Here is a 22,288-nt window from a genome sequence, read left to right as displayed (position 1 = left end):
CCGTGATCTTCGTCGCGATCGCACCGGATCGCACTCGATCCTCTCTCTCGGGAATGCGCACCGGATGCGTATGTGCGTGATCCTCGCGGCGCCACCGCGGGACCGTCGTCGCGCGACTCCGCGATCGAAACCGCACACGCGCGCGCGCGCACCCGCTCGCCCCCGACAACGACATAACCTCCTCCTCACGTCACGAGGAGTTCAAGTTGGCACCACGCGCGCATCACTTCTGACAACTTGTCAAACGTCGTCATCTCTCTCTCGTCGCACACGTCATCCCGGATCGTGTGCGTTTCGAGTGCGTGGGTCGTACGTTGCGAAACACGTCGACGAGCAATTGATCCTCGTTTGTTCGCCGATTTCCAACTACGAATAAACATTGACTGTCGTAAATAGCGACCGAAACAATTGACCGCGAACATTGCGGTCTTTTTGAAACGCTAACCTCAATTCGCGCTGCACTTTTATTGATGCGACGAAGAAGTCGTTCGCATTGACTCGATCGAACGATTGTTTTGTTGTGTGTGTGTTACATGAAGGATGCGGAAGAACTGTCTTTTCGAACACGCGATTGTCCAAAACTCTGACACACACAGGTAAATCTGCAACTTTGACATATAGTGTTGTTTATATTTTATGTGTGTAACAACAGAATGATTTTATGGACGCATATGTAAAAAATGAGTTATTTGTTTATAAAAAATTTACAAATTGTTGTTCGTAACACAATTTATATATTTACTTCACTGGAGAGAGAGAGAGAGAGAGAGAGCGGCATAATACAATATAAATAAATTGCATTTCACACGTGTGAAAAAATATTATATATATGTATATAAAATATTGCACACCTTCGACATTTAGAGTTATTAATAATTGTTTATAATTTATATACGAAATATTAAGAAGTGATCTGACATTATAATTTATATGATTATATAATCAGATGTAAAAAAATTTGCTCTTATACGAAGAACTTTTTTCCCCGGTATTTGTGTGATGTAAAAACAAGTTTACGTAATTTTTATAAAAAAAAAAAACAAACAAATTAAGGCAGGATTCTTTACTTGCACTTAGTGCAGTTTCCTGCCCTGTGTAAAAGGGTTAATAGCCCAGAGAGGACGGAGAAAGAAAGGAGGAGTGAAATAGAAAGAGAGAGAGAGAGAGAGAGAGATATGGTGGAGGGTACACGTTATGGTGGCGGTGTTTGGGCGTTGCTCTCTTCAGTACCTGTTGATCTTCTCTTGCGCCGTGTTATCTCGCGGCGCGCAATTGTCGCAACTAACGATCGTCCGGTAACACTCATTAGCCGAGCGTTGATTATCATGAAACAACATGGTAAGATCGTAACTGAGATGATCCAGTATCCGTGAGGGAGACAATTAATCTCTCTCTGTCTGTCTCGCACTCCTCTCTCCCTTTCGTCGTCTCGCCCGGTTTGTTTTTGCCACGCGACTGACTGTGTCGCGATGTCTCTCCCGCCTGTCTGTTTTTTTATCTCTTCGTCCGATAAAAAATATGTCACGTGCGTGCACACAAATAAAATTCTTCTGAAATTAATTAATTTATCGCAGACCCGTTGAGGTGTAAAACGAAACGTCTCCGACATTTCGTCAGTTTCTCTCTCATTTTTAACTTCTCGGGTTTTTACAAAAGTGTTTCCAGACAGTGACGGTCGAGTCAAAATTACACTTGCATTAAATATCGTTTATATATCACTTACATATTTTAGTCTAATTGTTTCATGTTTTTTTTTTTTTTTAATCAGGTTTTTATTTACCAAGTGTGTTAATTGTTTTTAATTAGTTGTGGGAAATTCATTTTCTTCGTGTTGTTTTGTTAAATGTTTGACGCGGAAGGTCACACAGGTAAAAAAAGATCTTTTTCTCTCTTGCAGCAATAAATAATGGGCAAGGGTGAGGAGAGAAACGGCACAACAACGGCGCAGGCGGAGTCGTTCCTCGTGAAAAGCTCGAGTGAAGCCAGCAAGATGCTGGAGGCCGCGTTGCTCCAAATGGACGATATAATTTCCGGTACGATCAGAGAACTCATCAGAGAAATACCTTTCGCAAATATTATATTAGCGATGGCGTTTATATTTTTATTACAAAAAAAGGAGAACAGTTTGTTTTTATATAATACAATAAAACTTGTGTAAAAAGCACAAATATATAATAAATATAACATGAATATATTAAAATATATAAAATAAAACACATTTTCACCGTACAGGTGCTTGTGCCGAAAGCTCGGCCGAGAGCAGTTCGGAGTGGAAGAACTCGGTGAAGGAGGCGACGAGAAATCTCGTCGCGGCGATAAAGAACGCGCCGACACCACCTCTGCCGCCCGACGCCGCCACCGAGGACATCCTGTTGCAGTGGATGCAGCCGGTAAGCTAGACAGAGATACGAGGTTGCAATCCGTTGCGTTCCGCTCTCGCGAGAGATAAATTTTTTCTCGAAATGTCGTCCTTTCGCTTCTTCGGAAGAGACGATCACGCGCGTTTCCACGGAAACGTTTCACGTTTCGGATGTTGTTGTTGACGTAACGAACACGTGTGCGCGGAGTCGTCGGACTCGCATCCGGACTCCGCGTTTACATCGCAGTTTATACACGTAGTTTTATCTGCGCGTGTGCGATTGTCTCGCATCCGTGTGTGGTTTTGATTGCCGGGTCACGTACGCCACGTCCACGTGTAGCATCCGGACGTTTTGATTCCGTAATCGTTCAACAGCACGGATCACGTTTCTAAGCGCGTGATTGACCGAAGGTTTGAAATTTTTATTTCACGATTACTCGTTAAGTTTTGACTGTGACAAAGTCATTTTGGTCCTCCGAAGAAGGTAAGTACAAAATTTAAAATTAAACTCCGCGCGAGATTCTCTTCTTTCGTCATCGTGCTTTTTGCTTCGTACGGTTAATTGATTTTGTTTTAGAACTTAATTAGACGAGAAGAGACGGAAGAAGCGTCTATAACGGCTTCTGTCTCCCCGAGCGACGAAAAGAGACGACAATCTATTTATAAATTGTCTTCTCTCTTTCTTCACGTTTCCCGTCCGCTCTCCTCTCCTCACGAAGGATTTCGTGATGTTAATTTTAGTTTCGACGGAGACGATGCTGCGGCTGGTAGCGACGTGAGTGCCGTCCGATATCGAGATAAGTTTCGCTCGTGCGTCGCCACGCTGATATCGGAATTTTGTGAATGTACGCATCTCGCAATCCAGACACAATCGAATTTTCATTTTCGAGCGAGTCTCTCGAAGTGCACGAAAAAAAAAAATAAATAAAAAAAATAAAACAAGTGACGAGAAATGTGACTTTGATCGAGGAAGAAAAAAACTTGCGGCTTTTGACAAAACTGTTGTCAATTGAACTTGATCCGAGAAATTTGCAATGTGTGCGTCTTGCCTGGACACGAGGCTCGACGAGTAAAGCAGCCCGACGCGGTAATTTGAAGAAGAAGAAGAAGAAGAACAGAAGCGCCGCGAAACTTTGTCATGGAAAACGCGTGGAACGACGGCTTCGATGGGGAACAGAAGGATCTCGCTCCTATAATGGAAGAAGAAGATGGGGGAAGAGCGAAAGGTTTTTCTCTCGTTTCAGTTCAGGATTCTCTTCTCGGGAATTTTGAAAAAAATTTAATCGGAAAAGCGACGACGCGAGTCGTATAGATTTAAGAAAGTCGAACACGCGCCGTTGAAGCTTGTAGTTTTATAATAATGCGATCTTGGCAGACGGAGATGCGGCTTTCCGCAATTTCGATACTAAAATCGCGCGGCCTGGCCGGTCTCGCACCGCGAGAGATATGCTTCTGATGGTACCTGAATAAATGACCCGCTCGAAATAGACTGTCTCGAGCACGCCGACCGCGATTGACCGCCGAGGTTCGCGCACGTTCATTGACTCGTAAGTCGCGACTTACAGTTAACGCTGTTCCGATTTACGTTTGAAAACGATAAACATTCACGTTGCCGAAAAACACGCTCCCCGGCGCGTTTTTTTGTCGATCAGATTTTTTTGTCTCGTTCTCCGAAGCGTAGATGAAAAAAAAAAAAAAAAAAAAAGAACCAAAAATAATCTCTCTCGAACACTCTTCGCGCGTGTGCGCGCGCGCGCGCGCGGATTAAAAAAAGAAAAAAACTTCTAATCTAAATTCAGGTTCGCAATCAGACTCGTCGGACGCGGCGTCGACCATAAAGCGCTGGAACAGTCGGTGGACGCCCTCCGAGGGTTACGACTCGTCCGGCAGCACGTCATCGAACGACTACGTGGAGGATTATCCGCGGGACAGCGGCATGACATCCGAGCCGACGATCGCGTGCCAGGCGACCTATCGGTCGCAGGAGTGTTTGTGTCAGGTAGATTCGTAAAATAGCGAAATCAAACTTCTAAAATAAAAAAAAAGAAAAAAACAGTACAGGATAGAGTCACGTATTCAAATCGTCGGATTTTTTACATGCAAATTCATGTATTCAAATTAGCGAGAAATGAGAGAAAGCGAGATTTCTGCGAGATATTAATATCGTTTTTTTTAGACCTGCTTGCTCGGCTATGCCAAGATGATAGCGCTTCAGGGGAGTATGCCCAATATCTGCGCGGTGTCCGGCGGCATGTCCAACGTTTGTCCGGCAACGCCTACTCATCTGAGAAGTTTCCCGTCTCTCTGCGCGACATCGTGCTCAAGGTCGCTGTCTGTTCGATATCTCTCGATTCTCTTTAGTTTTGCTTGCGAATTCTGTCAACGAGTTTGATTGATTGTTGCAAACCGACAGCGTCACCGGCGAGCTCGCGCACCACGTCGTTAAGGAGCACGCGAGGAACGTGGGTTATTACCCGCACATCTGTCACTCGCAACCGAGTCCGATGTTGGCGAAGGAGCGGGGTATGGACAGCAGAACGAACAGCACGACGTCCCTGCCGGTGAACTTGCCGGGAAGATCCGGCAATTCGCTGGACAGAAGACGACGACGATTCCGCAACCGCGTGGACCGCGATCAGAAGACCATGTCTCACAACGACCTGTTTCATCACGAGAAAGATCGGCTTCATCACTACTGCTCGCTGCAGCATTTCCACTGCGGACACAATGCGTGCATGAATAGTTATCATAGTAAAACCGAGGTATATAAATGTATATACACATGGAAAAGAACTTTCCCAATAAAACTTCCGACTGCGCGCAGTGTAAATTATTTTCCCCGTTTCTTCTTATTCGTACGTTAAACACATTCGTCATCATAGAGACGCGGTGGTCTCAAGAAACTCTTGCTATCACTAGAGTTAATAATCGTCCTTTGTTCTTCTTTTCAGGAGCGACTGAGAAAGTTGGAAAGCGAACGCGGAGCGCTGCACATGGAAATGTCGGTTTTGTCCGAGCAAGTTGACGCGCAGTCGAATAAGATTCAAGAACTGGAAAACATGCTCCAAGAGAAAAAGGACACTTTGAGACAGATGGAAGAGGCGTTGCAAAAGGCAAGATGTTTTTGCGATTTTATATGTCACTGCGGAGTCTTGAATATATTGATAATAAAAAGTTTCTGTACGTATTAATGTTTTTTTTTTTTTTTTTTTTTTTGCACAGGAAGTTCTGTCGAGAAGCGCTCTGGAGACGCAGAAGTTGGAGCTTCTCACGTCCTTGTCGGAAATGAAACTCAGACAAGCTAGTTTGGAACACGAGAATCTGGCGCTGCGCAGCGCGAGTCTCTTATCGAATGTTCGTATACGCGTGAACCACATATAAATAAACCTCTTTGTTGTTACAAAGAGAGAATGTTGTGGGATCTTTTGTGTATTTACAGAGCGAAAGATTCAGCAGACACACCGGTCAATATAGTAGTCTTCCTAGGCCACCGACGTCGAAGAAGGGCGTTGTGTTTGGTAAGGTTCCAAATTTAGTTTTGGGAGCGCATACAACGGTACCCTTGGCTGTTAAGGGAGTCACTGCGAGATGTCTGTCCGCTCCTATTCTAGGTTTCGATCGATCTTTGTCTAAGCATGCGGTGTCACGTTTACATTTGGTTAACGATGAATACATCGCAATATATATACATATGTTCATTTCGATAGTAACAGCATGCTGGTTATAACTAATTGGCAAATAACTTGCTTATGCAGAACCAATCAATGCGCATGCATATTTCGGTCATTTTTGTCATCACTTGAAGGATGTAGTTGCAAAATCAGAAGTTTTCACTTTTCAAAAGTTTGGAATTTTTATGTTCTACGTGTAGTTTTTACTATGTAGTCTGTACTGTGATTTGAAAATAGGCCAATTTTTTTCATAAATTTTCATAATTACTTGCGAGTGGAGTTCGCTGATTTGCAATCACATCCTCTATTACTTAATGTATTACGTACATATTTTACCTACAAGTCTGCAATGTTTGTTCTTGAACTACTTGTGGTTGTAACTGGATATTGATGGTGTTTCGTAGCGGAGGAAGAAAAGACTATTATCGGCGAAGCGAGCGGGCAGGTGGAATTGCCGCCATCGAAACCGCTCGCGGAGCTCACCATGGAGGAGATCGGCGACTGGCTGGCGCGTCTCGGTTTAGAGTGTTACGCGGCCGAGTTGCGCCGTTGGGGTGCCACCGGATCGAAGCTGCTCGACGCCACGCAGGTGCAGCTGGACAAAGACCTGGACATAAAGAACAGTCTGCACAGAAAGAAGTTACTCTATGCCATTGAATGCGAACGGAGCAACGGCGCTGGATTCCTCGGTTCTCACAAGGTTGCGGTCAATGCGCTATCGTTTTTGGGCTTTGCCCGAGAGAGTTCGATATTCTAAAGAGATTTATTTCCAATATCCTGCGCAGATGGACAACGCTGCTGTATTACGGTGGCTGGACGATATCGGACTGCCGCAACACAAAGAAGCCTTCCACAACGCGAAAATCGACGGCAGAGTGTTGCACAGATTAACCACGGAAGATCTTCTGAATCTCGGCGTGACCGCGCAGTTGCACGCGGCCAGTTTAAGACGCGGTATTCAGGTATTCCAAGAGAGAGAGAGAGAGAGAGAGAGAAAGAGAAGACGTAGAGATTGTTTCGTATATTGTGCCAAAGCAATAGAATGAAAAGTAAATTGCGCAGGTGTTGCGAGACTTGAATTTCGAGTTCGACAATCTGGAAAGGAGATCTGTGAGCGGCAACGGCGCTGACGGCACCAACGTGACTCTCTGGACGAATCACCGAGTGATGGAGTGGCTGCGCGTCGTGGATCTCGCCGAGTACGCGCCGAACATGCGCGGTTCCGGCGTTCACGGAGGTTTGATGATACACGAGGATCGTTTCACATCCGAACTGCTTGCCACGTTGCTCAGCATTCCGCCGGCAAAGACTCTATTACGCAGACATCTGACGACGCACTTCAATCAGATTCTAGGCAGGGAGGTGGTCCAGCACAAGAGGGAAATCGAGAACACGCTGGGATTTGTTCCGTTAACGCTCACCGCTAGATTAAAGGTCCGTTTTTATTGTTCTTCTGTCAGAATTTTTAATATAATAAATAACAAATTTATTTATTTATTTTTTTTTTTCAACTAGGTACCAAAGAAATCTCAGTTCACGTTGAAGCGGAAGAAGAGTAAAAACGAAGTAGATTTCGGCAATTTGGTTTGCCCGTTGGAGGCGTCACCACCAGGTACCCCATCAACGCCCTCATCAACACCGAGCAGCCCTAACTTGAACTCACCCACATTCTAACCACAATTATAAAGCTTCATTCGAATAATCATCTAAACTAACTTGTAAGTCTAACTCGACTAATTTATATTACAGGGCCGCATTTATTATAGGGAAACGTACCTTTTTTTGCAAGTTAATATATACATCGCGCTTCATTTTCAGTTAACTGTCGATATTTCTTGAAAAATCTTGTACTTCGCCGAAAATTTCATCACAGCATCAATTTTGTGTATCTAAGCTGTGTGGTTAAATAAAATTGTGTAATTTTTTTCAGATTTGGAGGATACTGGACAAAGAAAAGTCATAGGTTGCATATAAATCAGACGAGAAATTTGCGACGAAAAACAAAAACCCAATGAAAGAATTCTATCATCAGGATGTCGAGTTGTCTGGGACCAGTTATCCGTAAATTGCATAGTTATGTAAAACAACACTTCGATCAGAAGTTAAATAAATGAGATCCCAATTCTACTTAGCGCGAACTCGTGACATGGTATTTCGCGTATTTTACAGGAATTGTGAGAATCTTCAATTCCGCGTAACGTCTCTGATTGATCGAAGCGCGTTTTCGACCCGATCAATTACAAGTCAATTGAATCATTTGAAGGCAAATGGAAAAGTGTAAACATTTATTTCATCTAAGTAAAACTAATGCAAACGATTTATAAATATTTTTTATAAATCGCTTCAACTTTTAAATAAAATAAAAACGTTTATATTCTTCGATTGGCTTTTAATCGTCGGTCAAACGAAATCCGCGAAACATTGAGAATTTGCACATGCCACGAGCAATCCGCACATCCCAACACCGCCAAAGCTCGTATAATAAACTATTATAAAAGTCTACAATCATTCGCCTTAGAGAATAAATATTTTTACTACGATTCATGTTAAGTAAATTGTAGATACTTCATGAACTGAAAATAAAGCGCAAAATTTATATCTACACTCTCTGTATGTTTGATTTTTCTGAACTTACGTGAACTGGAACGTATGGCGCACAAAATTCAAAAGTTGTGATTGGTGGAGTGCACCTTTTTTTACGGCGCTTGCGCATAGAACAGTTCGTCGCTTTCGTGGCGCTGCTCGACCAGGTTCTCGGCTCGGTTCTTCTCTTGGTGCCACGCAAAGATGGTGAGTGTCTTCGAACTGCGAGATTTGTTCCGTAATCCAACGATATCCGAAGCATCGTCATTGCGTTCGCGGTTTGCTTGCGAAAAATATATGCGCGAATAAATCGCGAATCTTTCTCTTCAATTATTACATCTTCAAATTCTTTGAGAATGCCACATCGTGCGCATTGTTTACGAGGTCTAACCTCAATAATAATTTTGTTGAGTGCGTTTCGTTCTGGCACTTGAATGCAATGACCCGACTTGTGATTTTATTTAATCGACGTTAAAATTTATTAAATCTTCTCATTCTCTCTCGTAGTCTACACATAAGAAGAAGACGAGGAAACTGCGTGGACATGTGAGCCACGGCCACGGTCGTGTCGGTGAGTTTCGGCCACCTTTTGTTGCCTAACGCACGTGTCACAAATTTTTTGATGAGAATGTCGCATCTCTCGACAACGATCTCGACAACTAATAATAATTCTTGTCTTTTCCGTTTTTCAGGCAAACACAGGAAACATCCTGGTGGCCGTGGTAATGCCGGCGGTCTGCATCATCATCGTATCAACTTCGACAAATACCATCCCGGTTATTTCGGAAAGGTAAAAAACTTGGATCTTGTAGAACTTTACGTTGGAATTTTATATTTCGCATTTTTTTCTAATTTTATCTCTTGAATCCGTGTAGCTTGGTATGAGAAATTATCACTTAAGACGCAATACAAAATGGTGTCCCACCATAAATTTAGACAAATTATGGACTCTGGTCTCCGAACAGACGAGGTTGAAATACAAAGACGTTGAAAACAAGGCACCCGTCATTGATCTTACAAAGGCAGTAAGTGAACTTTTTCTGCTTGTACATAAGAATGTTTTTTTTTTTTTATACTTGATATTTGATATTCTAAAAAACAAACAATACATATGATGAGTTGCAACGGGCGGTCTGAAAGTGCGTACAACACTAATATTCGTGTAGATATTGTTGCTTATCTGATCAACAAAATCATTAAAAACTTATTGAAAGTCTGTAGTAAATATTGTTAAACTGCATCACTAAATTTGATATTATGAACTATTTTTGTTTTCAGGGTTATTATAAACTTTTGGGAAAAGGACGCCTTCCAAAGCAACCTGTTATCGTTAAAGCTAAGTTCTTCAGCAAGCGGGCGGAAGATAAGATCAAAGCAGTCGGTGGCGCGTGTGTCCTGTGTGCGTAAACATCTGGTATGTTTAACATCTGTTTTTTTAAATATATGTATAAACTTTATTATCGCGAAGTTAGTTTGTATATATGATGATTATTGTAACGGGCGGACTGATAAGGGACATATTATCTGTGTTGATTGTTACTGTACTGATGTATAACTCGACAAAATTATTTTAACACAAATCTATCAAATCACAATAATTAATAAATTTGTGTATTTTATTTTCAGAATATTACAACTTCTCCGGATACAAAATGGAAATAAATGTTTTTTCGCTATATAATAAATATGTTTTCAACATACACATACAGTATTGTTGTTTCTCTCCCCAAATGTTTTCTCCCTAATTCTCTGTACACAAGTTTCTCCTTTTGTGCTAATTTCTCACAGTCATACACATCAATTTTTTTTGAAATATTTCTTCAAATATTTCTTTATATCTTAATGCAATTTTTCGTAAAAAATTACACGTTGAAATATATAAAATTATTTAAAAGATTCGTAAAGTTTTAATTCAGGAAATCGTGTTTGTTCCGATTGTCTTATGCTATATGAGGCGGCGGAGGAGGAATTTGCATTCCCGTTGCCAAAAGAGCCGGTGGCGGAGGTACCGGATTGAATATCGGTGGTCTGGGCGGAGGTGGTGGAACGGGTACCATCGGACCCAATCCAGGCCTTATCAAGGGAACAGGCGGTGGTGGCACTTTGCCCACGGATGGTTTCTCATTTTTGAAAGCAAACTGCAGGAAGAATTGTTTGGTGTCCTTGTTCCAGTGAGTCCAAAATTTTCCTTCTGCTTTCTCTACTTCTCTACTAGGTACCTGCAAATTGTCGTAAACAACATTTAAAGATAATTCAACAATGTACACATTTATAAAGTTCTTGATCGATACGAGTATATAATTTCTAATAAACCTACATCACTAAACTTACCAAACAACAAACACAAAAAGTAAACAGTTTCTTACTTTAAAAGCTATGGTTTCGTAAGGTTCAGCCGCGAACAGCAGATACTGCCATTTTCTGTCAGGCGGTTCAACCCTTTGCTCGTAAGCGGACATAAACCTGTGTCGCGGTATCACATTGTCCGCCACCTCCGGGTAGTCCACTTGGAACAGAAGACTCTGCTGACCGGATTCTGGATCGCGCTGTTTGGTCACGCGATAACCAGGTCGACCGATTTTAACGAACTTCTTCGGTTCGACCCGAGGCTTTTCCGGCGCCAAGGTCTGCGGTGCTTCCTTGGCCTCCTTGGCCGCTCTTCTCGCTAGATTAGCCTGATGCTTCTTACCCTGTGTGTGGGCCAAGTAACTGCCCTCGTTATTGTGCAGAGTTAGACAGAGTTTGCATTCGTACGAGCCCAAGTGATTCTTCATGAAATAGGGATCTTTGTTCAGGTCGATGGTTTCCAGAGCGAGCTGGCGTAGACGTTCCCGGCGATCGCGATTGCTCTCCGACCAGGAAGCGACGCCGCCCCCGCCGGTTTTGCCACCGGGACGATTTTGAAAATCCATCGCGCTTCTCGCGGAACGAAAACGGGAACGAAGATGTGTTCCTCAGTCGGAAATCCCTCGTAAATACAGAAATGACGCGGTGCAAGTAAAACTTAACCTCGCAACAAAAGAGGAGGTTAGCTTGTGACGTTCCGTTCTCTACTTGTCCACAAATATCGCGATCCTTCAAGTCTTGTTTCCACGACAACATTGAAAATCTCGGAACGGAGAGAGAATCGACCAATCCGATTTGAACAATTCGGCGAGAACTGATCAACGCGATTCGTCGATTCTCTCTTTCGTTCGAGATTCGCATCGAATTCTAATCATCCGTGTCGTCGCGTGGACACAGGGGGTTGGGATTACCTTTCCTACGCCAATGATACGCCGTTGGAGCTCGTCACGTGGTCGCTGACCTCGCTCACGCGTGTGTGCGCGAGTACGAATATAATGAAATTTTTCCGAAACTCTCTCCTATCACTTGGAAACAAGGTCCAATTCGTGCTGCGAATGCTTCGAGATGTGATTCTATCTTTATTCGTCATGAAATTGTCATTAAATGAGCGGGATAAAGATAGAACGATGCGCTCGCAGCGCGACTCTGATCCTGCGTGCTCTGAGTTTGCTGTTGTTATGAGCAAGCACTTGTTGACTGTAAATAATAGCGAGAAGCGTATCAGACGGAAGAGAGCTCGACCAGACGATGTATAATAATCAGCACATGGTTCGATTTCACAAGCCATGAGTTCGACATTTTGTTTATCGCCGAACGTCTTGTTTTGCGAATTTTATTAATTATAGAATCGCGCTGTTACATACTTTATATACCTTTACATGCGTATATCGATTCTTTGTTGACAAACGCTTTGTGTTGACGTCCAAAAACGATGGCCGCGAGGGGTATTCACAACCTGAGATTTAATCAGGATCAAGGTAAATTAGCGCGACTGTTAATCAGCAGTTTTTGGATCGTCACGATCCAAGAGTTTGGTTTTATTTTATCTTTTTTTTTCTTGTAGGATGTTTTACGTGTTGCATGGAGTCAGGATTGCGAATTTACAATGTGGAACCACTAGTGGAAAAGGCGCATTTCGACAGCGAATTAATGGGCAGCATCATCATAGCGGAGATGCTCTGGAGGACAAACGTGATTGCTGTTGTAGGCGGTGGCAATCGTGCTAAATTCGCTGATAACACGGTTCTAATTTACGACGATCTGTTGAAGAAATTTGTCCTGGAAGTCACTTTTACCAGTCCGATTAAAGCGGTCAGATTAAGGAGGGACAAGTGAGTTATTTGTAGTTTATGTTTTTATCTCTCAGATAAAAAGATATTTCTGTTACGTGGAAATGTAATTGTTTCTATTGCAGAATGGTAGTGGCATTACAGAAAGAGATTCACGTGTTTTCGTTTCCCACTCCTGTTAGGAGATTACTCACACTTGAGACCAGAGACAATCCAACAGGCTTGGTGGAGATAGCGACGCTCGCTACAGCGCAGAAACAGCTACTTGCATTTCCTGGTCACAAAGTGGGTAGTGTGCAGTTGGTAGATCTCGGAACCACCGAGACCGGAAGTTCCAGTGCCCCTGTTACTCTTTCGGCGCATCAGGTAATGGCGCTTCGATAGTTTACAGAGCATAACCATCGTATTTTGTTACTCAAATGTTTATTCAGTTGTATTCTTATTTGTATTGCAAAATGACAACAGAGCGCCTTAGCTTGTCTGGCGGTTAACGGAAACGGGACTATGATTGCAACCGCGTCCGTTCAAGGAACTTTGATCAGGGTGTGGGATTCTGTGCGCAGATGTTCGTTAGTCGAATTGAGGCGCGGTGCCGATCCCGCTACGTTTTATTGGTAATTTAATTCACAAGTGTGACGTCATGACGGCAATTTTTTTATTTAACCAATTTGTCAATTCTAATACCTTTTTTTTTTCAGCATAACTTTTAGCAGAGACTCAGAATTTCTTTGCGTCTCGAGTGACAAGGGAACGGTCCACATATTTGCTCTGAAAAACACCAGTTTAAATCGACGATCCACGTATGTAATTAACGTTTGTTTTTAGAACAGAAGATGATAAGTTAGTAATTTTGTTCTACAGAACGCGCGATTGTACGACTTTGTTTGTTTACTTCTGGTTTAGATTTTCGAACATCGGTTTTCTGAGCAATTATGTCGAGAGCCAGTGGGCGCTTGCCAACTTTACGGTACCTCCGGAATGTGCATGCGTCTGTGCATTTGGCACACACAATTCTGTGATAGGTAAGTACGTTTGCCTCGTACAAAGAAATTTGTTCTCTTTCTTATTTATTTGTTTAAGAAATAACAGACAGGTCCTATAAAACATCCTGTGTGTGATAAGAGACTAGACAAGATAATATAAAAACAAATAAATATTTTTGCTTTCAGCTATATGTATGGATGGGACATTTCACAAATACGTGTTCACCGCGGAGGGCAGTTGCAATCGACAAGCATTCGACGTCTTCCTCGATGTTTGTGACGACGATGAGTTTTAACATATGGCCTATTGTATATGCGTGCGCGTAGTTAAAAAGATCAAAGTCTAGTCGGGTCGCGAATGATCTTGGATGTGATAACAATAATGCAGAAATCACTTATTATGTAGGAAGTACACAGACACACGTACACACACATAGAAATATCTTGAGAAACTTAACATTCTCGACGCAATTTTCAACTTTTAATGTTTTTCATGTGTACTTTCCACAAGTGTGTGATTGTACAGTTGTAATAAATATTAACAGATTTATTTTCTACAACAAACAGCCTTCAGTATACATTTCCCATATGTCCATTGTCATCGAATACATGAACATATAGAAAATCCAAACACAACACAAGATACATTCAGTCAGAGGAATCAAATACAAGTCTTTGAAGTAGTCTCACATGGACTTGCCTGAGGAGAAAGCTCGTTCTCTAATTCTCTCTAAAAAAAAACAATAACATGTTTACACCAAATATATTTATAATAATTCAACAAATAATATTCAACACTTGACAAAGTAAATACTGTATGGTTCAGGATTGATCAGGGGTTGTATCATAGAAAAGTAACAGCATGTTCCTATGGTGCCAATTATACCTCCCACAAACACACTGTATCTCCATCCTCTTAGTCGCATAGTTTCTGAACAATCTGAAAAGATTATGTATACACATTTTGAAATCATCGTTTTCTTTTGTTACTTAAAACGCGTTAAATAATTCAGAGTTCCATTTATAATGTTACTTCTTTTATATCCGACTCACATGTCACTTTGCGCGCTTTAAATTACACTATTGTCTCGACACCCATACTTCCATTATTATTCGGACGATTTGAAGGTTATGGAGTAAGAGGTGTACAATACCGTGCGTGTTATTTAAATGTAATGCGCATTGCCGCCGCTAAGTGGCAAATCAGTTACAGCGTGTTTCTCGATAGTACTTCGGCATGTACCGTTTGGTATATAAGAAAGAAGTTGGAGGGGGTCTTTCGTACTTGCTTCGGCAGTACATATACTAAAATTGGAACGATACAGAGAAGATTAGCATGGCCCCTGCGCAAGGATGACACGCAAAATCGTGAAGCGTTCCACATTTTTTGCACTTTACGATAACGGTTTTTTTTTTTTAACATCAACGTTATATTCGTCAAATTTAATTTAGTTACACGTTGATGCTTTTATTGTCTCGACACCCGTACTCCCCATTATCATTCGGACGATTTGTGAAGGTTATGGAGTACGAGGTGTTGTATCGTGCGTGTTATTTATAAATGTAATGCGCATTGTCGCCGCTAGGTGGCAAATCGGTTACAGCGTGTTTCTCGATAGTGCTTCGGTACGTACCATTTGGTATATAAGGAAGAAGTTGGAACGGATCTTTCGTACTTGCTTCGGCAGTACATATACTAAAATTGGAACGATACAGAGAAGATTAGCATGGCCCCTGCGCAAGGATGACACGCAAAATCGTGAAGCGTTCCACATTTTTTGCACTTTACAATGACGGTTTTTTTCAACATCAACGTTATATTCGTCAAATTTAATTTAGTTACACGTTGATGCTTTTATTTTTTTTTGTTATGTTTTTACGTTTAGAGAGAGAGAGAAAGAGAGAGATTAATTTTTTAAACATTTTTGAACAACATATATATACGATCAGATGTGACCGTTGTCAAAACGACGTCGACCGACGGTTACGGCCATGATAGCGTCCGTGGTTTTGTTCTCGTAGCGAACGTCAAAAAATTTTTTTTTTTTTTTGACTAAATGCGACTGTTACACGAGTGGCGATCATAGCGAAGAGAGAGCGTCCGTAAAGATATCATCTTGTCTTGATAACAGAGCGACGTGATTCTTGCGAGAGGATATGCGGTCTTGGACACCGGTGCCATTAGGAGGATAGGTTATAATCGCGCTTGACAGATGAATCGTTCGTAACACAAATTGTCAAAAAAGCGCAACATGTTAAAACGGTGTTTGTCCAATTTCGCGCTGGCCGGTGTCATCAGGCTGCTGTTGATGAACTCTGACTACCAGAAGATCATCAGCAATCGCGTGGAGGTATCGACCGCCCTGAACTCGTGGAAGCGAGGTTAGCTGCTTTTTGATTCATAAGAGAGATGTGTGTTTGTTTTTTCAATTAAAAGAATGTGAAAAGAGAAAAAAGGTATATTTGATGAATTACTTAAGGATCAATCAAAGGATTAAGATTGTGATTTATTAGCGCGCAGAGAACAGATGTTTTATAAACGAACCTTCAATCAATTTTCAGTGACGGAAGGTGTTTACTTGCACAATTTTGGAATAGACCCCTACGAGGGTGATCTGTTTCACGAGACTCCGATTGGCTTGTTTGTCTTCAATCTTATGCAGAAGTATTTACCGCAGTGGGCATTATTCTTGTTATTTGTTGTAAGCGACTTGGCGACTGCTTTGTGTCTCATCATTACCGCCAGGCATTATGCGATTGAAACGGTCAGTACCCGAAAGCGAACTTTTTATTCGCGAAGTCCGAATCTAATTCTTGCTGCGTGCGTTCATTAAAGCAATAATGTTTTTTTTTACTTTATTTCTCTTCTGATAATTTAATTTGCAGACGACAAAAAGGAAGGAGGAAAGCGACGAAAAGAAGAAACTCGACGACGCTATCAGTATATCACCCTTGTACGTTTCCGCGGCGTATTTATTCAATCCTTACATAATACTAAACTGTGTCGGTCTGACGACCACGGTTTTCACCAATCTGCTTTACTCGATCGCGCTTGTTTCGATGACGAGACGTTCGGTGCTCGGATGCTGCGCGTCAATAGCGTTGCTGACGCTACAAGGACTCTATCCCGTGTCTCTCATGGTACCGTCGACCATCTACGTGATCAGAACGGCGGAGAACAAAAAGTTGGGTATTGTTACGATGCTGATCACATTTGCGAGCATCTTGGCGGCTCTGTTTGCCGTTTCCTACTACATCATGGGAAGCTGGTCGTTCCTCTGGAGCACAATCGGCTTCATTCTAACCGTTCCTGACCTGCGTCCGAACATCGGGCTCTATTGGTACTTCTTCACGGAGATGTTCGAGCACTTCAGATGGCTCTTCATCGCGTCGTTTCAGATCAACGTCGGTTTGTTGTACATAGTCCCTCTCGCGCTTCGATTAAGGCGCGACCCGATGTTACTGGCCTTTTCCTACCTAGCAATAGCCGCTATATTCAAGTCATATCCGTGCATTGGGGACGTCGGGTTTTATATATCACTACTGCCGATGTGGAAGCATTTATTTCAACGTGAGTTGAAAATTGAATTGTTTCGTCATTAAATTTTATATAAAAATTTTTTTTTTTTTTAATATTCTTGATTTTTTTCAGATATGCAACAAGGATTTATCGTAGGTTGTTTCGTGCTGTTCTGCACGGTCTTCGCTCCGACTGTGTGGCACCAGTGGATCTACTCGAGGTCGGCGAACGCGAATTTCTACTTCGGGGTGACACTGGCTTTCGCCATAGCGCAAATCTTCCTTCTTACGGACATTCTGTTCGCAAGTGTCAAACACGAATTTGCTGTTCAGCACGGTATCAATAAGAAAGTTAATGGAAACGAAGCTAAACTGTTACTTGAATAAAATTATGGTTTTTCTAGATTAAAAAATGTGTATGTGTATCTCTCACGCTAAAACGAACTGTGATAAAACACACCGTAGGTGTTCGCGAGTAATAATACATACATTAATTGCGCGAAATATACGCGGACAAAAAAAAATAACAATAACAGCGTGCGCTACGATCCGAAATTGTCTCAAATTCAACGCCGAAGAGCGTGATGAAACTGGTGTGTGACGTCAGAGATTGATAAATAAAGATTACAAATAGTACATATATATATATATATAGCGACACATTTATTTAGTTTTTATATACACAGTACAAAATACTGCAAAGTATTTAAAGGAAATAGGTGCGCGGTTTGCGAACGCTGAACAACGGCATTCTGTTTCTGTGATGGATGCGCTTGGGCAGCGGGAACTTGATCTTGGAGTCGTGGAACTGTTTAACCTGCGGTCTGCGACAATTCATGGCTTTCACAACTTCCACCTTGATTATCTGAATTGAGTGAGCACGCGCGCGATGACGAGCTCCCATGTCTCGGTAGCACTGCGTTACAGCACCGCTGACGGAAAGATCTCTGTACTCCCGGTACATGTTGTGGGTGCCCGATCGCGAGTCGTATCTCAACCAGATGCCGAAGTTCTTGATCTTGGTTGGAGTTTTCTCCGGAATCTGAAACAAAAATTTGAATTGGAGTCACGAGACCAGAACAGTCACAACTGTACTGTGATACTGTTTTTTTTTGTTGCGATATGAACACAAATGTCAGTCGCGAGATCGAGTATACCTGCTTCAGGGATACAATTTCTCCCGTACTCTTCTTGAACTTCTTCAGCTGGCGCAAGAAGTACCAAAATCTTGACTTGGCGACAATCGCGTCCGGAGCGAAGATTCGCATTTTGTATAGCGGCGTATTCTTCTCCTTTTCCGTGGGCAGTTTACGCCCGATCACCTCGAATTCCTTCAACTAGAAGAGAATAAATATTTTATCATCGGAATAAAAATATTTTCAAGCTCGTTTATAATCGACCGGTTTTGCACGTGCTAACACATGTTGACGAGCAATTATAGGTTAAGCTACGACAAACTTTTTGCTTTGTAATTTAATTTCACGTGTTTACACAAATCTCAGCGAACATTCGACGCTTCAAACAACGCAAGAAATAGTTTTTAAAAACATCAATCTTATAATATAACAAGTAAAAATGACTTACTTCTCCCTTAGCCTTCATTGTCGCAGTCTACTTCAATCGCGTTAACCGGAAAGGAAACTATCGCCATGGTGGAAGAAGAACGGAAGCGACGCGAAGGCCATTTGCGCGCGCGAAAGTTTCAATCGCGAGCAAACCGACCGATCACAGGCTCGTCTTCCGTTAGCGAGAAAAGCACATTATTCAAACCCGAAAAAGCTTCGTTCTTATTTCGTAGAATAGGGAATAGGATAAAATAGATAAAATTATCACAAAGGTTTTTATATTTACATATTTACAATAACTCTGCGAATAATTTTTAGATTTAATAATAAGATATATAAATTGTTTAATAATCCGCAGCGTTGCTGGCCAGATAATCGCGGCGACCGATATTGGACGCTTGCTTGTTCTGCACAGCTTCCAGTTTGGGACACTCTGTGATCCTGTGTCCAAGTCCACCGCAGTAACTGCAACCACGTTCGTCTGCGAATAAAAGAAAATACAAGTCGCAAAATGAGACGAGAGCGAACCAAGAAACACTAAATCAGAGACAACATTGCTGACTACTATCTCACCTCCGAGATTGAGATATTTTTCGTTCTCCGAACAAAGCTCGAGGAGGAAAGGCGGAACCTTTTGCTTGGCTTCCATCAGCAAATGTTTCAGATCAAGCAGTACAGATTCGTCGTTCGCTTTGTTGATAAACGTCGTCGCTATACCGATACGACCGGAACGACCGGTTCGTCCTATTCTGTGAACTGAATCAAGAAAAGTCACAGTCAGTATTCTTATCTCAGTTTTTAACATCAAGAGTTTCCGCGCAATCTATATATATATATTACCATAATTTTCCACGTCGTCCGGCATATCGTAATTTATAACGTGCTTCACGTCGGCAAAATCGAGACCCTTGGATGCAACGTCCGTCGCGACGAGCACATCCTTTCGACCCGCCCGGAATGCTTCTACCGAACGCGATCTTTCTTCCTGATCTGAAATAAATAAAATTTTAATCTATATATCTTAGGAAGACACTTATTTGTTATTTATTATAAAAAAAAATCTCGAAATATTCTCTACCTATCCCTCCGTGAATCGCGACAGCTTCCACTCCCTTTATGAGCAAGTACTCGTGAATGTTGTCCACGTCGCGTTTCTTTTCCGCGAATATCAATACCGGGGGCGCGGTCTTCTGCAGACATTCCAACAGATAGACAACTTTAGCCTCTTGCTTGACGTACTCAACTTCCTGTATCACGTTCATCGACGCTGCTCCGGCACGGCCGACATTTATCGTTACCGGTTTCACCAAAGCCGAACGCGCGAAGTTTTGAATTCTCTTCGGCATTGTAGCGGAGAACAACAACGTCTGCCTCTGGCCCTGAAAACAAACAAAATTTTTATTATTTTCAAACTAACTGCTCGAAGTGTCTTTAACTTCGTGACGCGCAAACAAAAAAGTGCAAAATAAATTACCCTGAAAAACGAAAATATCGTTCGCACGTCTTCCTCAAATCCCATGTCTATCATGCGATCCGCCTCGTCCATGCAGAGATAACGGCAGAGACTTAACGTAACCATCTTTTTGTGCAACATGTCCATCAGACGTCCCGGTGTCGCTACCATTATGTGTACACCTCTATGTGAGCAATAAAGAATTTAGTACAAGTTTGTATACAAATGTATAGAAAACAAAAAAAAATATCGAGAAATACTGACTTGTTGATCACAGCTAACGATTCCGAAACCGGCACACCTCCGATCGCCAAACAACAGCGAATTTCCGGACAATTCATCTGTCTTAAGCTATTGGTGTAGTGCCGAATTATGTCGTAGGTTTGTTTGGCCAACTCTCTCGACGGACATATTATCAATCCTGTAAAACAAAACACATTAAAAAAAAAAAATATTAATATTTGTATACATAAATGTTATTATTATGTTAGTGTATTAGATGTTTACCATAGGGTCCTTCTCTCTTGATAAAAGGCATGTCGATTTCTTGCTCCAAACAAAACTGGATAACTGGTAAAACAAACACCAAAGTCTTGCCACTTCCGGTGGATGCGATTCCGATCATGTCTCGTCCTGACAATCTGCAACGCATTTGACATTTAGTTTCTAGATCAATCGCTATGCTACTAATCAGATGCTACAAACATGTTAAAAAAAAAACTACTAACACTGTGGGTATTCCTTGAACTTGAATCGGCGTTGGCTTGACAATGCCCTTCTGCTCCAATCCGTACAGAATACCTTTGTGAAACTTCATTTCTCTGAAAGTCTTCAGTGGCGGAGGTACTTCGTCACCTTCCACAATTATTCTGAGCCTTCTCCTTACTTTCTCGTGACGTGCCTCGCCGAGATTGAGTATTATCTTCGGCGGTTTCCAATTGGTCTTGATAGGATCCTTGTATTGAATACCCTTGGCTAATTCAGCCACGCCCATCAGAGCTTTGTTCTCAGCAACACTCTCTAGGATCTTTTCCTCCTCTTTCAACTGCTTTTCCATAGCACTCTCCTTCTTGGCTAAAATGTCACAATAATCAAAAACATAGCGATCATTTAATACACGTTACAATATTATAAAAGAATTGTGCAAACACGAAGTCTCAAAAGTTCAAACCTTCTGCCAATTTCTTTAATTCAGTATGTTGATCCAATAGAGAAATATTTGACTTTCTTCCCCAGACTTGTCCGTCGTCGTTGTCGGCGTCATCTCTCTCATTCTCACTGCTGCTTTTCCCAACGCCGTTCGTGTCTTCCTTCAGCTGTCCGAGCTTACCCACTTTTGTAAGCAATTGTCTTTTCCGTTGTTTGACCGGCACGTAAGGCACGTAATCGTCGTCAGTTTCTAGAGGACTGTCTTCCTCTTCCTCCTTTCTTCTATATCTCTGCGTCAAGAATTTTCAAAACAAATGCAAAACGTGCATTATTACAAAAACTTGTAACTTGTTGTTAGCATAAAAAATTGTCACATGAAAACAAATTTTTAACTAACCTTTTTCGAGGTCTCGTTGATTTCCCTTTCTGCGGACGTTTTCTGATTTTCCATTTTGGAAATGTCGAAAACTGCACAACACAGAAGCAATATATTCTCCTTACACAGTATTAATCATACGTTTCCTATTATCACACACCAGTGTTTTGACAAGATCTGAGGTTGTGTTTGGTTTAATAAGACCGACGCGCATGAAAAAATTTGTGATCCTAATCCTAAGGCTGGATCCTCATGCAGACACCGGCGCTTCGACACCGAGCGTTGATTGGTGAAAAGCGGATGGTGAGGGTAAACGGCAGCTCTGTTAATTTACCCTCACCACCTGCTTTTCACCAATCAACGTTGGGTGTCAAAGCGTCGGTGTCTTCGTGAGGATCCAGCCTCAGCCAATCACAGACGAGCAATGCGAAAAAAGTTCTAGAATATTCTCACCTGTGATTGAACGAGTTTTCTCGTGTGCTCCCGGCTTAATA

At 42.0% G+C, this 22,288-nt stretch overlaps 7 protein-coding genes and 1 long non-coding RNA gene across 13 annotated transcripts; 4 read left to right on the top strand and 4 right to left on the bottom strand.

Annotated features, from left to right (window-relative positions):
• The first annotated feature begins 153 nt into the window (after nucleotides 1-153).
• On the top strand, nucleotides 154-8,632 carry LOC109854826 (liprin-beta-2). Of its 6 annotated transcripts, XM_020428319.1 has the most exons (13): nucleotides 154-596; nucleotides 1,898-2,033; nucleotides 2,233-2,390; nucleotides 4,536-4,684; nucleotides 4,773-5,121; nucleotides 5,311-5,472; nucleotides 5,582-5,713; nucleotides 5,799-5,877; nucleotides 6,435-6,730; nucleotides 6,816-6,992; nucleotides 7,093-7,464; nucleotides 7,546-7,748; nucleotides 7,961-8,632. In XM_020428319.1, exons 2-12 carry the CDS (start codon nucleotides 1,907-1,909, stop codon nucleotides 7,702-7,704), a joined length of 2,160 nt encoding a protein of 719 aa, XP_020283908.1. In that variant the 5' UTR covers nucleotides 154-596; nucleotides 1,898-1,906; the 3' UTR covers nucleotides 7,705-7,748; nucleotides 7,961-8,632. The 6 variants fall into 6 exon arrangements, with proteins under 6 accessions (XP_020283908.1, XP_020283905.1, XP_020283906.1 ...); XM_020428314.1 differs by lacking the exons at nucleotides 154-596; nucleotides 1,898-2,033; nucleotides 2,233-2,390 and adding exons at nucleotides 2,418-3,585; nucleotides 4,159-4,358 and having other exon boundaries at nucleotides 5,799-5,970; nucleotides 7,546-7,642; XM_020428315.1 differs by lacking the exons at nucleotides 154-596; nucleotides 1,898-2,033; nucleotides 2,233-2,390 and adding exons at nucleotides 2,420-3,585; nucleotides 4,159-4,358.
• Nucleotides 8,633-8,774: 142 nt separating this feature from the next.
• On the top strand, nucleotides 8,775-10,315 carry LOC109854863 (60S ribosomal protein L27a). Its single transcript, XM_020428413.1, has 6 exons — nucleotides 8,775-8,820; nucleotides 9,121-9,184; nucleotides 9,306-9,403; nucleotides 9,489-9,638; nucleotides 9,892-10,027; nucleotides 10,240-10,315. The coding sequence occupies exons 1-5, from the start codon at nucleotides 8,818-8,820 to the stop codon at nucleotides 10,018-10,020; spliced, it is 444 nt and encodes a 147-aa protein (XP_020284002.1). The 5' UTR covers nucleotides 8,775-8,817; the 3' UTR covers nucleotides 10,021-10,027; nucleotides 10,240-10,315.
• On the bottom strand, nucleotides 10,211-11,801 carry LOC109854793 (splicing factor 3A subunit 2). The gene is made up of 2 exons (XM_020428249.1): nucleotides 10,980-11,801; nucleotides 10,211-10,832 (listed from the first exon to the last, which is right to left on the bottom strand). Exons 1-2 carry the CDS (start codon nucleotides 11,523-11,525, stop codon nucleotides 10,554-10,556), a joined length of 825 nt encoding a protein of 274 aa, XP_020283838.1. The 5' UTR covers nucleotides 11,526-11,801; the 3' UTR covers nucleotides 10,211-10,553.
• A 269-nt stretch (nucleotides 11,802-12,070) lies between these two features.
• LOC109854855 (WD repeat domain phosphoinositide-interacting protein 4-like) lies at nucleotides 12,071-14,223 on the top strand. The gene is made up of 7 exons (XM_020428405.1): nucleotides 12,071-12,437; nucleotides 12,524-12,791; nucleotides 12,875-13,115; nucleotides 13,215-13,363; nucleotides 13,448-13,549; nucleotides 13,653-13,771; nucleotides 13,919-14,223. Exons 1-7 carry the CDS (start codon nucleotides 12,392-12,394, stop codon nucleotides 14,026-14,028), a joined length of 1,035 nt encoding a protein of 344 aa, XP_020283994.1. The 5' UTR covers nucleotides 12,071-12,391; the 3' UTR covers nucleotides 14,029-14,223.
• A 75-nt stretch (nucleotides 14,224-14,298) lies between these two features.
• LOC109854856 lies at nucleotides 14,299-14,995 on the bottom strand. Its single transcript, XR_002250249.1, has 3 exons — nucleotides 14,786-14,995; nucleotides 14,547-14,672; nucleotides 14,299-14,462 (listed from the first exon to the last, which is right to left on the bottom strand). It is a non-coding gene; the product is annotated as an uncharacterized LOC109854856 (long non-coding RNA).
• A 280-nt stretch (nucleotides 14,996-15,275) lies between these two features.
• On the top strand, nucleotides 15,276-17,767 carry LOC109854854 (phosphatidylinositol glycan anchor biosynthesis class U protein). Its single transcript, XM_020428403.1, has 5 exons — nucleotides 15,276-15,358; nucleotides 15,865-16,114; nucleotides 16,295-16,497; nucleotides 16,619-17,303; nucleotides 17,385-17,767. The coding sequence occupies exons 2-5, from the start codon at nucleotides 15,985-15,987 to the stop codon at nucleotides 17,636-17,638; spliced, it is 1,272 nt and encodes a 423-aa protein (XP_020283992.1). The 5' UTR covers nucleotides 15,276-15,358; nucleotides 15,865-15,984; the 3' UTR covers nucleotides 17,639-17,767.
• Nucleotides 17,768-17,893: 126 nt separating this feature from the next.
• On the bottom strand, nucleotides 17,894-18,922 carry LOC109854812 (60S ribosomal protein L18a). The gene is made up of 3 exons (XM_020428285.1): nucleotides 18,836-18,922; nucleotides 18,409-18,588; nucleotides 17,894-18,293 (listed from the first exon to the last, which is right to left on the bottom strand). The coding sequence occupies exons 1-3, from the start codon at nucleotides 18,851-18,853 to the stop codon at nucleotides 17,958-17,960; spliced, it is 534 nt and encodes a 177-aa protein (XP_020283874.1). The 5' UTR covers nucleotides 18,854-18,922; the 3' UTR covers nucleotides 17,894-17,957.
• A 197-nt stretch (nucleotides 18,923-19,119) lies between these two features.
• On the bottom strand, nucleotides 19,120-21,976 carry LOC109854809 (ATP-dependent RNA helicase abstrakt). Its single transcript, XM_020428279.1, has 10 exons — nucleotides 21,816-21,976; nucleotides 21,441-21,708; nucleotides 20,998-21,343; nucleotides 20,777-20,910; nucleotides 20,534-20,690; nucleotides 20,291-20,453; nucleotides 19,895-20,195; nucleotides 19,657-19,806; nucleotides 19,390-19,572; nucleotides 19,120-19,297 (listed from the first exon to the last, which is right to left on the bottom strand). Exons 1-10 carry the CDS (start codon nucleotides 21,867-21,869, stop codon nucleotides 19,161-19,163), a joined length of 1,893 nt encoding a protein of 630 aa, XP_020283868.1. The 5' UTR covers nucleotides 21,870-21,976; the 3' UTR covers nucleotides 19,120-19,160.
• Between the last annotated feature and the right edge of the window lie 312 nt (nucleotides 21,977-22,288).

This window comes from Pseudomyrmex gracilis, unplaced genomic scaffold, assembly GCF_002006095.1.
Source record: "Pseudomyrmex gracilis isolate BER0280 unplaced genomic scaffold, ASM200609v1 scaffold_74, whole genome shotgun sequence".
In the NCBI taxonomy this organism is placed as follows: Eukaryota; Metazoa; Arthropoda; class Insecta; order Hymenoptera; family Formicidae; genus Pseudomyrmex; species Pseudomyrmex gracilis.
Note: the sequence above shows the minus strand (reverse complement) of the source record. Positions and strands in the feature narration are given on the sequence as shown.